The sequence below is a fragment of the Nicotiana tabacum genome, chromosome 4 (genome assembly GCF_000715075.1).
Source record: "Nicotiana tabacum cultivar K326 chromosome 4, ASM71507v2, whole genome shotgun sequence".
In the NCBI taxonomy this organism is placed as follows: domain Eukaryota; kingdom Viridiplantae; phylum Streptophyta; class Magnoliopsida; order Solanales; family Solanaceae; genus Nicotiana; species Nicotiana tabacum.
Window position 1 is genome coordinate 25,254,008 of NC_134083.1, and position 14,654 is coordinate 25,268,661.

General features: G+C 34.8%; 1 protein-coding gene across 1 annotated transcript; it reads right to left on the minus strand.

The window, feature by feature from the left end:
* Window positions 1–508: 508 nt before the first annotated feature.
* Window positions 509–5,347, minus strand: LOC107802840 (SNF1-related protein kinase catalytic subunit alpha KIN10). The gene is made up of 11 exons (XM_016626417.2): window positions 5,202–5,347; window positions 4,562–4,749; window positions 4,188–4,372; window positions 3,868–4,050; window positions 3,647–3,778; window positions 3,360–3,545; window positions 2,806–2,895; window positions 2,398–2,481; window positions 1,523–1,648; window positions 1,220–1,447; window positions 509–916 (listed from the first exon to the last, which is right to left on the minus strand). The coding sequence occupies exons 2-11, from the start codon at window positions 4,743–4,745 to the stop codon at window positions 800–802; spliced, it is 1,515 nt and encodes a 504-aa protein (XP_016481903.2). The 5' UTR covers window positions 4,746–4,749; window positions 5,202–5,347; the 3' UTR covers window positions 509–799.
* Between the last annotated feature and the right edge of the window lie 9,307 nt (window positions 5,348–14,654).

Here is a 14,654-nt window from a genome sequence, read left to right on the forward strand (position 1 = left end):
CTATAAACTGTTAGATGGCAAATTATTGTGTTGAAGTTCCTCAATCTCCTTAATTCAGTTTCGACCCCCAACGTTCCTCGCCAAAGCGGGTGGTAATATGTCTTATGACATCGTGGAAATCATGATTGTTCGAAACTCCATTCTGATATCGTTATTCACATTTGACAGGAAATATGAGTTAATTTCATACTTCAGCCAATATGGGAAGCAGCATCTATAGATAATGGTTATACAACACTTCTTATGAACTAGATTGTTCTACACTTCTTACATTCATAAATTGGTTGTATGAGTTGTGAGTTGAAGCTTAATTTCTGTCATAGTCTGGTGCATAAATTGGATTTTACGCAGAAATAGAATTAATTAAAAGATGAAATTTTACTGGAATGTGTAGAAGTATATTTATAGAACTTTTTGTAGTATTTAAGATACTGTGGTGATACATTTCACATAATTAAAAAGCAGATAGAAGTATTAGGGCAGATTAAAAAGAAAAGTATGGCAAGAATTTGAGCGGAAGAAGTATATTGTATAATCTTAATTGAGAGAAAAAAACCATAACAAGTGAATGTCAGAACACTATAATCAGTAGGAAAGAAAGCTGAGAGCTCCTCACTTGTAGAGAGTATGAATCAGGTAAAGCTTACTTCTGGTAAAAAAAAACACACCCATATAAACATGAACACAAAATATAATTGTAAAAAACAACACTAGAAAACCAGTCACATTGATATGTACAACAAGGTTTCTCATTGTCAACAAAATACACAATTGCTCCAGACATCCTCTTTCTTTCCAATCATTGTGGTGTCTCCAGCTGCATAATGAAAACAGCACAGAAATCCAAGAAGAGGAACTGCGGACCGCTAATTCTTTGGAGATCAAGCAGGTATTTGTCGTCTGGAGTTTTGTAGAGCTGCAACAGTATTTACCCAAATCCACATTAGGGAGATTCAAATAGAACAAAACTAAAAAAGCTCCTACTAGTAGAATCACTGGTATTCCCTATTTGAATGGATTTTTCTTTTTTCTCTTTTTTTGGTGAACATGATTCAGCGATCGATGTAACTGAATACTAGATGCTAGGTCATAGACGATAGATTAGAACTGACAATCTTAAACAAAAACTGCTGTCCAAATTTATGCATCAGTTATCAAATTTATGAAAAAAACCACTATGTTGAGAGCAAAAGATTATGAAACAAAGAGATGATTATACCTGCATTTCAAACTTCACAGCTGTTTGTGGCTGTAAATGTGTACTTAGGGCAGTCGCATTGCTAATTAAATGATCATCATTCATATGATTGCTGGCCATGCTATGAAAATCAAGATCGTGACACCATAAACACTTCATATTAAAGTGCCCAATTTTTTTCCATCGAACATTTAGTTCTTGCAGAGTCCCAAGAACCTGATTCATGATCTCCCGTGGATTTGCTGGAGACTGACAAAGTAATAAACAATGAAATTGAGGAAATTCATACAATCTTTCCACTACATATACTGCAAGACAACTAACCTGAAGTCCAACTAGCCATTTTTTTTCTTTGGAAAATGGGTGTCTCAAATTCGCTTCTTGAGAAATTCCATTTCCAGTGGACAGCTGTAGATCAAGATTTGGAAACAATCCTGGGGAATAACCATCCTAAAGAAACACAAGAAAATAAATATCAAGGTCAACCTAACGAGTGTGGAATACTTGAGGCTATAGTAAATAGTTAAGTGACATTTGAAGAAGAATAGCTCTAAACTTAGGGAATAGACAGGAAAGTTACGAGGGGAATATTGTGTAAAGCCAGAACTGAACTACCAGTATTCTCAAACTTGTAATAAGAGTGACAATGTGAACCATAGTAGTGGATCTTGAAATTAGTCATATGCAAAAGAATATGACTCTTGACATGCTTTGCACCTTCATATTCTAGAAAGCCAACGGATTCAATCAAGCAAATATCAGGGGAACTGCTACCTCTTCCCCCAACTCCAAACACAAAAGAGGTTAGAAAATGCGCTAGTTCTGAGTTGTAACACTGCTTTTAGACTCTGATACGATCAGTAAGAAATTCAGAGATAATACAGAAAGCGCTAGGTGAATCAGAATTAGGATATAGTTGGAGAACTGCAGAACTTAGTAGCATCTCTTCATCCTAATTTGTGCAAAAGGAGAGCAGCATGTCTATAGTCAGAGTATCTCCATGTGATGGGATTTTCACAAATTAAAATTTTCCTATATGAAGTGACACAGTAACAGTAGGCAGAATAGTTCATGACGATCACACAACAGCACAACGGTTCTGCAGTTCACATACTCTTTTTGACAGAAAGGGTAATAAATAACAGCCCAAAAAATTTATGCTATGAAAAATAATGACTTTAAAATAAGAGAGAGCATACCATAGATTCCTGAAACTCAGCTGCTAGATAGCCACTGGAAGCCAAGGAACGGTTGTCGTACACCAGATAGTATGCAACAGTAGCCTGAGATAGACACATAAGGTATAAACAAGCTGAAATAATTAAAAGGTTGACTACATTTCATTCCTTTGCAATCAATTTGATTGAATGTAAGCCCAAACTTAAGTAGAATCATGTGCATACCCCCCCCCCCCCCCCAGGATAAGCAACATTGAAAAGCCTCAATTTCTAGGTAGAAATGTAAAATTCAAGTATATCTACAATTGCTAGATTTTTTCCCTTTTCCAATACCCTTAGTAAGCATGTGCAATGGAGAAAAACTACAAGAAGAAAAAAGTAGCATGCCAAGAGACAGAGTCGCAGGTAATGATGTAAGAAGCAACATACATCGTCTTGTATTCTCTTTTGCAAAGATTCAAGCAACTGGTCTCTATCAAAACCCATCCTCATTACTTGCTGGAGAATTTCTTCGTCAAGCTGCAGAGTTGAAAGCAAGACAGCTTACAGTATCAGCAGGAATAGGTAAAGAGAAAGAATTGCATACCTCAAGTATTTAACAAACAAATAATAATATGCATGAGGAATGAGATATATAGGATAGATGTGATAAGCTTTTGACATATCTAGTCAAACAAAATCCTCTGAAATGGCAGCAAGATACATAAGTTTTCCCTAATGTCGTAAAAGGAAGTGAAGATTGATAACAATGTTTCGATGTCAATTATACTTGATGATTCTTTTATGTTACCACTTGAATTAATACAGGAGTAACAAGTGGAGAAACCACAAAAACCAGCGTCCAGTATAAGTTACCAGATATGCAGCAGCATATTAAGTTGGATTTGAGGTAGCAGTCGACAAAAAAGGGGTAAAATCAATTGGAACCCTTTCAGCAACATACAAGATAAATTTTGTTCTTACCAAAGTAATGTCATATTTACCTTTTTGAGATGTTGCATAGCATCAGGTGGAGGGACGGCCAAATACCGAGGAAGATGAATTTTGAACCACTGGTGCTGACGAATATCAGTCATGGTTATCCGCTTCATAGGGTCAACAATTAGCATCCTTGGTATCAAATCCCTAGCTCCAGCTGATAGATGACTAGGAAGGGTGTAGAGTCCACTCTGAATGACACAGTGTCAACCATGTAAAGAACCACTACTTCAACTGTAAAAGCTCGGAAAATCTAGGGAAACCAGACAGAAAAGTAGAACAATGGGTGTACCTTTATTTTCTTGAAAAGGTTAGGAATATTCTCATCATCAAAAGGAAGTGTACCACAAAGAAGAGCATATAAGATAACGCCACAACTCCAAACATCTACCTCGGGACCAGCATAAAGTTTCCCAGAGACAACCTGCAAATAAATGTTGTCGATGACTTCAGCCTTCCAGCTAAAAAGAGAAATGGTTGTCTTAAAGATAACAAAATTGTACATGTTTCCACCTCAGGGGCTGCATAATTTGGACTTCCACAACTTGTCTTCAGAAAATGGCCATCTCGCATAATGTTGCTCAAGCCAAAATCTGCTATCTTTACATTGTGTCTTGCATCCAAAAGCAGATTCTCAGGCTTAAGGTCCCGATGAACCACCCTATTCCTATGGCAGTATTCTACACCAGCAATAATCTGTCCCCATTGAAACAACCAACCAATTATGATTTCAGTGAAAAAGAGAAACTACATTCATATCGTAAGACCTAAACCCACAGTTAAGACTGCCATTTTGCACCATCAAAAAGACCAAGATAAAAGATCAACTCTACCTGCTGGAAAAAATGGCGAGCTTCATCTTCCTGTAACCTGCCCTTTTCTACAATATAATCAAAGAGTTCACCAGACTTAACATACTCCATCACGACATATATATCCGATGGTGTCTCTATCACTTCGTAGAGTCGTATGACATGTGGATGCACAAATAATCTACATATTTTTATTTCTCTTCTCACTGCACAAAGATAGAAAATTTAGATGTCCCGCGAATGACCTTCTTAATATCAAATGAACTAAACCAAGACGTGACTCAGTTAAACTTGTTTTGAACTTCACGAAAATATGTTCATGGTGTAAAGAAAAAGAACAAACAGAAACCACATCTATTGATAACATAAAGATACCCCAGGCATGAGCTTCATACATTTTTCCTCCATGTCGGGAGTCTTCATTTTTCGACGGTTAAGGATTTTGATAGCCACTTTGTGCCCAGTCAGCAAATGCTCAGCAATTTTAACTTTACCAAAGGATCCATGGCCAAGAGTTTTACCAAGCCTGTAGTTCCTTAGAAAAGGAGTATCTGTAGTTCCACCACCTCTGCTACTCATTTGCCTATAACACACATGATTGACACCTCTAGCAATTTAGTCAAAACAGTTGGATATCTAGCTATTCATAGCATCAGGGTTTTGAATCACAGAGTAAATCCATTCTCTTCTCAAAGCATAGTTTGTACATACAGCAGATTAACTAAAGTTAACAACTTAAATTATCACATTATAAAGTTAGGTCAACTGAGCATCAAAGAAAGCAGATTTTAATTGAACATGTAATCCAATAACAGAAACTTCGAAAGCTCCGCTAGAGAAGTTATCAACTTGAGGATTCCGTAATCAATGATCAAGAAAAAAGATTAACAGCCAGATCAAGTTCAACTCAGAAACTGTAATTACTGATTCACAGCACGATTTTGCTCAACTTATGACAAAATTAATCACAAAACCAAGAATTTTGCAAATATGATAACTAGCAGAAAATGGAAGTAAAAGAGTTAGAAAAAATACCTAGAAAGTGAATGGATTGAATTTCTGACAGTGCATGCGCGAATTTTCCTCGGGAAAGAGAGGAAAAAAAGAGGGCGGAGAATTTTCAGACAGTGAAGGAAAGTGATTGGAGCTTTGTAAGTTCTCGGGTTTAGAATCTGACTCAGCAATACGTAACGGGATATGGACAAATTCGTTACATCTTTCCACTTTGTATCGAAAACGACAAAATTAGCCCAATTCCTCAATGAGGCCCATTACAAGGTTGTCCATCTCAAATAGTTTTGGGCCTAATTCGTCTGAACAATTTAGGCCTAATTCTACGGGCCAGTTCATATACAGATCCAACTGTTGTACTCCTTAGCATCTGTGCCCATTTTAAGCAACTTAGCTTTTTTTTTGGGTCTGAAGTTGACCAACTTTTCCCACCTTAAAGGTGACAAATTTAGTGTCAAAAGTATTATCACCACAAAGTAAAGCTTGTCTATGATATATTGCGTAAGTTGACTTTTATAAGTATTATCAAAAAGGCTTACAAACTAGTGATATCGACATAATTGAGTTTAAGTAAATATTTATGTGGCAGCCAATTTTGCACCACCCATTGAATTTGTACTCACTTTTTAGAAAAAAAACATTAACTGATATCCAACTTTTGAATAACTTCAAATACATACACTTTTGTATGTCTTCTTCTTGGGTGTTACTTCTTTTTTGTGCTTAGGATTTCTTCTTCTTCTTAGTTGCAAATGGGTTTGTTAAAATTGTTATTTGTTTTGACAATTTGATGATTAGGGTTTGTTCTTTATGATATTTGAAAGTTATGTTTCAGATTTGAGCTAATCCGGAGTAGATTTGGGTGTTGAGTCTTGCTTTAGATTGTTGAAATTCGAAGAACAAGTTTATATTTCTGAACTTAAGATTTGAAATCTGAAATTGCATCGAAAAAATTAAACTACTTAAGATTCGAATTTCTCAGGTTACATTTAAAAGATAAAAGAATTTCAGATTTGATTTTTGAAGTTGCATTAAAGAGATTGAACTATTTCAGATCCAAACGGGTACACTTTGTAAAATTTTGTGCGATGTGAATATAATTTCTTTCAATGGTGGCCCCAAAAAATAAATATATATACGAAAATGATCCATTTTAAGCAACTTAGCTCTTTTTGGTCTGAAGTTGATCGACCTTCCCCATTAAGGTGACAACTTTAGTGTCAAAAGTATTATCATCACATAGTAAAACTTGTTTATGATACATTGCGTAACGTTTAACTTATATAAGTATTATCAAAAAGGCTTACCGACTAGTGACACCAGCGTGATTGAGTTTAATTCTCAAACTCCCTTCTCGATTTCTTTTTCTTTGATCCCCTACCTAATAAAACATTGAAAAAATAATATGAAAATGATATTAAAATACAATATTAGTATAGACTAAAAAAGCGAGTATGCGAGTGATGGAATCATATAAAATGAAACGTCCTTTTTGATAGTTGTTTGGATATATCATAAGCAAGATTTGTCATTCATATCAAAATGGATACAGGTTTCAAAGTTCAAATTATATAGCACAAACATTATTGAGAAGACAAAGAGGAAGGAGCTAACCTATCATATTCTATTGTATAATAATAGCTTCTATTCAATATCCATCTACAAACTAATTTATGTGCTCATCCCTTTTCATATTTTCTATTTGAACCAATCAAAATAATTGATGGCCTACATATTTCTTATTAGAATTAGATAAGGTTGATGCTTAATATATACACACAGAAACACTCTACCGTCTTAATGGAAATATGTTATAATATTGAACCAACAATAATTAAACATTTTAAAAAAAGTCTTAGGTCAAACAAACAAATACTATATTGATCTTATTAATTTTCATTAACATATTAAGAAAAGTTATATTACTACTTTTTTTTGGTTAGCTAGTTATATTCACTTGATTTAGCGTGCCAGTTTATTTTTTTTCTCTTTTATTTCTACACCCACATTAATAGAAACAAGCTTGATGGATGATAACTTTTATCATGTCCTTTAACAAAATTTATATATTTGAAATTTCAAAATAAAGAAGAGTCATTTAAAACATAGTGAAGTAATGCAACAGCGATTTGTTTTTTCCATTAAAATATAAAAGGGAAAAGATTACGGAGAGGAGAGAAAAGTCATACGAACTAAACTTAGGTGTTTTCCAATTGTGAAATCCTTAAATCCATAATCACCGACAACCCCACCCAACTCTTTTAAAGAAGCTCTAATATATTAGTGCCATCAGAATATTTTGACACTTTGATAAGGTTTAAAGGCACGTAATTAACTACTTAAGTAGCTATTTTAATTTTGCCATATGCAAATTTAATAAATACTTACCCATACGGTGTGTTTATATCAAACTAAACAAGTTAAAAACTCAAGTTAACATACATGTATCAATTAAACATGGTTAAGAGCTAAATGCATGTATAAAAGATTACACATACTTTGCATTCGTTTATTTGGTATAAACACAAAGTTTGAATATATTTTTAGCTACGTATAATTCTATCAGAGTAAACTTCAAATGCAAACACAATTGTTAGTATACTTTTTTTTTTTTGGTTTGATTATAGCTAAGTTTTCCCTTGCTAACCTTTTCGTATAAAGTTAAACATAGATTTGATCATTGCATTACACTATTACAGCCATGTGGCTGTCCACCTATTCTCATTAACTTCCATTAATTAGTCTAATCCAGTACTTACTCAAAAAGCAATCACTTTAGCTATATTTGATAATATAATAATAGTTAAAAAGCGTAGAAATTAAAAGAAGAATTAGATATCTTCCAAGACCTTGGACCGTTTTAAAACAATAAAACGAATGCACAAGGTATGAAAATAAATAAGTTGTTGTAAGTTGGAATATTACCAATCTGGATTAGTTTAAAGGTTAAATTAGCTTTGCTTATTTTTCTAAAAGAATTATTACGTTGACTACACACCAAGAGAATACAATATGTACTGGTGCTACCAAATCTAAACCTCAAAGCTAAGTGGATTAAGAACTACTTAGGTTAGTTAGCAGCATCATTTAATTATATAAGGATTAGTTAACATGCAATATGAATTGATTAAACTATGGACTAATATGGGAGTGAGTGAGAACTAAGATCAATGTCAGTTAGGAGAAAAATCATAGGTACAATGACTGAATACCAATAGATGCACCAATAAAGGTTGTAGCGTAGCGGTAACTATTCATCCATTTTTAATCAAATGTCTCTTATATAAGAAATTACTTTTGGTAGGGAGCGCTTTACTCCAAGATGAAACTTTGTCGTGTGAATCGGGTACTAAAACGGATACTGATACTGGATGGGAAACCGAAAAAAATAAAAAGAATATCAATAGATGCAAGTCTGTGCATATTTCTTGCAACCTAAACAACAAGGATGGAAAATGGACCCTCAACTAATCTTATAATCAACCAACGTTCAAGTGTTTTAGGTTAGAAGAGACTTGGCACCAACTTCATAATGATGGCTGCTTATGTTAAATCATCATTTTACTACAATTTCTTTTCTTCCTTCGCTCCAGGCCCACTTACTACTGGTCCCCTTTTTTTCACTTAATTCTCTCTATATTATTTCAGAAGTCTGCACGCTTGATTAATTTTATTTTTCGGTTTTCAGTTAGGAAATTGATGGCAGCTCACACATCTGCTGATCTCGACTTGATCAACTCTTCTATATGGCCAACCAAGAAAATATATTAGTAACCTTAGTAGCGGAGCCAAGAACTTATCAATGTCAATGTCACTTGGTATTCAAATCTGGGATCTAAAAGTGACCTTTGAACCCTTTGTCACTATACTCAAAGGCGAACGTGAGTTAGGATTTGAATTTTATAGGTTCAAATTTGTAATTCTATCATTTCTGTCTAATTTATAGGGTTCAAAATTTATTATTTGTAAATATTTAGTTAATTTTTTAATACATATACATGGACTAAGCCGAAAGTTATGCGTTCAGATAAACTCATACCTTATTCATTGGAAACGCCCCTGGAGGCGAATGTAGCCTTGTCGTACTGGTTCATCTGAACCCAGTATTTTTTTACGTAATATATAAATTTATGTATAAAGATTCACTCAAATTGAAACAAATAGTAGATATGTATACTGTTGAAATCGAGCTCGTGGTGCATCCTAGCCTCCGACATGGTAAGCCAAGCTCGAGACATGACAATAAAGGACTGAAGATCGACCCAGACTCACCGCCATAAGCTGCTTCAGGCCCTGCTCTTTTGGATTGACATGTGTGTTTGCAGGTAACGTCCCTTGGGGACGATTATTCAGAGCCATAGATATCTGCCCTAATTGAATCTCAATGCCTTTTATCTCTGAGTCATGTGCTTCCACTTTCTCTTGCATTTTTTCATTGGACCCAATCAGTTGTTGCAACATTCCTTTAATTTCAAATAATCCATCATCTTGTCTCACTATCTGTTGTTGTTGAGGCTATTGATAAGCTAGCTGCTGATTTTGCTGATTATATCCCTGTTGCCTTTGGTAAGGCACAACTTGTCCCTGTGGTCGCATAGCTCCAGGATTGTTACTATTGTTGTACCGTTGTTGTGCTGGTCTATACTGCTGATTCTGTTGTCCCCAATTCTGTCCTCCATAGTTGGCCACATAGTTCATATTTTCTTGATAGTTCTGGTTGTCACTTTCACCACTCCACGAGCACACATATGGTTGGTTAATGCATGGTGTACATAAGACCCCATTAGTTGTGTCAACTATGTGTACCTGCTTCTGGCCTGATTCGTCAATCTTCTTGGTGAGGATACTCATTTGCTTCATCAAAGTGGCCATATTCTCTGCTATGGAATTGTTTGGGTCCAAAGCCACTGAGTGAACTACATGGGTGATTGTAGTGTCTCTTGTCATCCATCCTGAATTTTGAGCCATTTTGTCTAGCAGTACTTTATACTCTCTAAATGATTTGCTCAAAAATGCTCCTCCTGCTGAAGTATCAACGTTGGCCTTCAAGCTGTCAGCCAATCCCATGTAGAACCTTTATTCCAACATCTGATCTGGAATGCCATGGTGTGGACACTTAACCAACATACCTTTGAACCTCTCCCACATTTCTTGCAATGTTTCTGCTGGTTTCTTCCTGAAGCTCAATATCTCATCAACTTGCTTGGCAATCTTATTTGGCGGGTAGAACTTGTTCAAGAACTGCTTGACCAATTCCTCCCATGTGGTGATGGAATTTATGGGGATCGAATTGAGCCAAGTTTGAGCTTCTCCAGTCACTGAGAATAGAAACAATAACAGTCTGATTGCTTCAGGTATCACATTCAGCTGCCTTTGAGTGACACAAATTGACAAAAAGTTTTTCAAATACTGTTGTGGGTCTTCAATGTACGACCCTGAGAACAGTCCCTTGTTCTGCAGCAGGTGTAGCATGTTATTTGTGATTTGAAATGATTCCGCTTGTATCTGAGGGACTGCAATTACGGTTGCCAGATTTTCAGCGGTGGGTTGTGCCCAATCATACAAGGCCGCTTCTGGTACAAGGGGTGCCACACCCCGATTGTTCGGGTCGTTCACATTGTTCCGGTTATTTTGGTCGTCTATGACGTCACCCATATCTTGTTCGATTCGTGCAGTTGAGTTCTGTTGTCATTTGTCCTTCTTGTTTGCACGATTTAATGCCTTGAAAACTTTCTCAGGATCTGATAATGCTTCGAACAATTCACCAGTTCTTGAGGAGTTTCTAGGCATGCACCTGTAACACCCAACACTACAAACGTTAGAATTTCAATATAATTAGTTTGAAATGAAGAAAAATTGACTAAATTAAGAATTCTAGCACTTCTTTTAGCTGCAATTAATAACACCGTTAATTCCTCGGCAACGGCGCCAAAATTTGATCACGCCATTTATGCCTCCTAAGAGGTCTAGCGGTCATTGCAAATATAATTCGGTTAACAAGTCCGGAGTCGAATCCCACATGGAATTAACCTACTAATTACAGCCACTAGACTCATACGAATTCAAGTAATCAACCTTCAGAAATATTAAATAATGAATTGGATATTTACTAACTAAAAACCAAGCAATGAAAATGCAGTAATTGATAACTAAAGAAGGACAGGTTGTAGACAAGATTTGAAACAGTCTAAGATTATGATTTTCCCTATTGTCGAAATCCTCCCCGCTATATTTCCTATAAATTTGTCTAGGTATTCTCTACCGATCGTGAGTACTTTGAGTGTCGTAATTCTCTTCCGAGTAACTATCACAATTTACTAGACATATTTTTCCGAACTGCGCTAGCTAGTACTAGTTTACTGCTCACTAGGATCACACCAAGGTTTCATTATTCCTAATCCCACCTTTAAACCCTCCGTATTGATCCCTCACATACGTTAGGAGTGATGTTATTCAACAACTATCTAAATATTCATTCTCTTTCAAGCAATACACACTAAATAGGCATAGTCGATTGAGAGCTCTTCAATCAACCATAATGTAAACGTAGTTGAACAAATAGAGAAAAAGCTAAGGCAAATCTATATTAAATGTAATAGGAAAATCATCCTCCAATAGGTTCCATCAAAACCCTAGATTAGAAGTTTAGCTACTCATATTCATAGTAACAATTTTCCAAGTAATTTGCATAAACAAATTAAAAAGAAAAAATAAAGGAATGAAGAACTCGATGATTCTTTCCCCCAAAAGTTGTTCCATGTGCTATTCTTGCCTCTGGTCGCCAAAAATCCTCTAAAAATAATTTTTAATGACTATTTATATGTATAGGAAAAAGACCTAGACGAAATAACCAAGTCCAAAACCAATACCTCGAGCTCTACAGCGCGCTCCACCTCGCTATACACTGTGCCTCGCAAGCTCTGTCGCGCGCATCCTCTCGTGGTAAGCCTCGCGCCGCATGCTCTAACGCGAGCTACAATGCTCGCCTCGCCTTGCTCTATAGCGAGCCACAAAGCTCGCTTCGCCCGACTATTGCTTCATTTACATTTTTGACTTGCTTTGCCTAACTGTCTCTCGAAGCTTGTTGATTTTGAGTGATGCCTTCATTCTTTGATCCTTGTGTCCGACAAATGCATGCATTCATGTAAATATATATAATATACTTCCAAAATATTCACTTTGCTCACAATATCATATCCAATGTATCTACACATAAAATAACTCAATTAAGCACAAATATAGTGTAGTTCAGCATTAAAGCTCCTAAATGTATGGTAAGTAATGCACTAAAAATATATCATTACAGCCAAACATCACTACCCCACACTTAAACGTTGCTCGTTCTCGAGCAATCAAACTACACTTTATGTAGATACGATATTTTTAAATAATTCTTCTAACTCATCACACCAAAAATCTTTAAAATAGACTAAGCACAAGAGTATAACATCTTCACCTCAAAATTTGGCTATAATGATTTGGGTTATAGAGACTTCTAGTTGAGGAAAAGGCCAAGAAACCACGGTCATGAAAAACATCATAAGAAGATGAGCATTGAGCAAGTATCATGAAGGATATGAATGACCACCAAATATATATATATGACAAAAGAAAAGCACACATAAATTTGTCTATTTTGACAGATATTGCTAATTGCCACCTCTTGCTTTGGTTAAGTTTTTCACTTACGTTCTCTGTTCGTTCAGTCCAAGAAAGAGCACAAGTTTCATGCTCAGCTGACTGTGTAAAATTAGGTGATGAGCAAGCAATGACAACCAAAGGTAGCAAACAAACTGCATATATATTTGCCATTTTGTAAATCCAAAATGAGATTAACGACTTTGCCAGCTATCCCTCCTGTTTATGTCATCTATTACTCATCATACATCAACACATTATTCTACTGCATATAATTTGTTAAAAAAGTCAACCATACTGATTTTTAATTATCCTGACAAATTAAATCCTTTATATGAAATGAGAATTCCTTCATGAAATATAAGGAAATATATGCAGACATTGATGCACAAGTTGTTTCAAAATATTCGATTTGTTAAAAGATAAGAAGCACTTATTATTATTTTTTGAAATTCACGCTTACTGCTCAAATTAGTATAATGATAATTAAGTAAGACATTTAAAAAATATATTATTAGACAAACACTCTTATAATAAAGGCTGCCAAATATATCTTTTTTACGTGGTTGAGGGTCTTCCAAGTATGAAAAAATAACCAATTTTAAAATATGACTACACAGTAGTACGCTATTGTCTATAGACAGTGATAAAAAGAAACTTCAAAGGAATATGCTTTTAATAACAATTTTCACTAATAAATCTGTATGAAAAGAAACAGGTTTCAGAGTTACCTTGTTTTACAATTGTATAGTTGGAAAAGTTTTTTCTCATTTTAACATTTATATTAATATCGTGTCAATTTTAAGGGATCCCCTAAAAGAAATTCCTTTTTGGCACAATCCCACTGATATGATGGTGTTTTCAGAAATAGAAAAAAAAAAAGAAAAATAGTAAACTATAAAAAGGAACTAATAAATGCCCCACTTTACACAAATAATTCCTAAATAAACAATTGATGTTCCTACACGTTGAAGTAAATTCCAAGACAAACAAAAAGAAGTTTTCCTTTTCCTTTAGCAAGCAAGACATGAAAAGAGCCTAGATATAGCAAAGGTTCTCAAATGTTAATGATGTTTAAATATTTTTTCACATAATACAAAAGATGCCTTCTTTACACGCTCCTAAAAGTGCAAAAAGGAAGAAACAATTGGGTATCTTTACAAAATAGCCGGTAAGATTTATTGTTTATTTTCTTTTACTGGTATATATAAATTATATACTGATTATATATGTTATATATAGATTATACATATATTATTAGAGTAGGTGCTAGCCTATTAGGCGCGGGTTCGATCAAACTCAGTCACTTTCGCTTAAACATTGTAGTTATACTGGAAAATCATTAAATATATAAATATTTAATTGTGAACCAAGTAAATAAGACGAGTTATGGGTTCCGTGACAAATTCAAAACTCATAATCTTTAAATTATGGTTCTGCCTTTATATATTATACATTTACTTGCTATTTTTAGTTTAAGCGATTTTGAGGGGGCTAGTTAGGTTAATTCTTCAAAAATGAAATTTGTCCTGCTAAACCCAAAGTTAAGCCAACTATAACTAAGAAGAGGTTTTGGAGATTCCAAAGAGAGAATTCAGAACCAAATCCCAACAAACTCACTGGTAAAAACAAAGCAAAAAAACTCCACTGCTACAAACTCCTCTATTGTTTTTGTTATTTTTTAGTTGTTGGCCTATCCATTCCTTCCAAAAAAAACAACTCTCCAAACATTTTCCAAACAACCATTGAAGAATGAGATTCCCTCATTAAAATAGAGAAACAAACATCAATATATATATATATAGCTCATTTTCTTGATTTTGCCAATCATCTTCACAT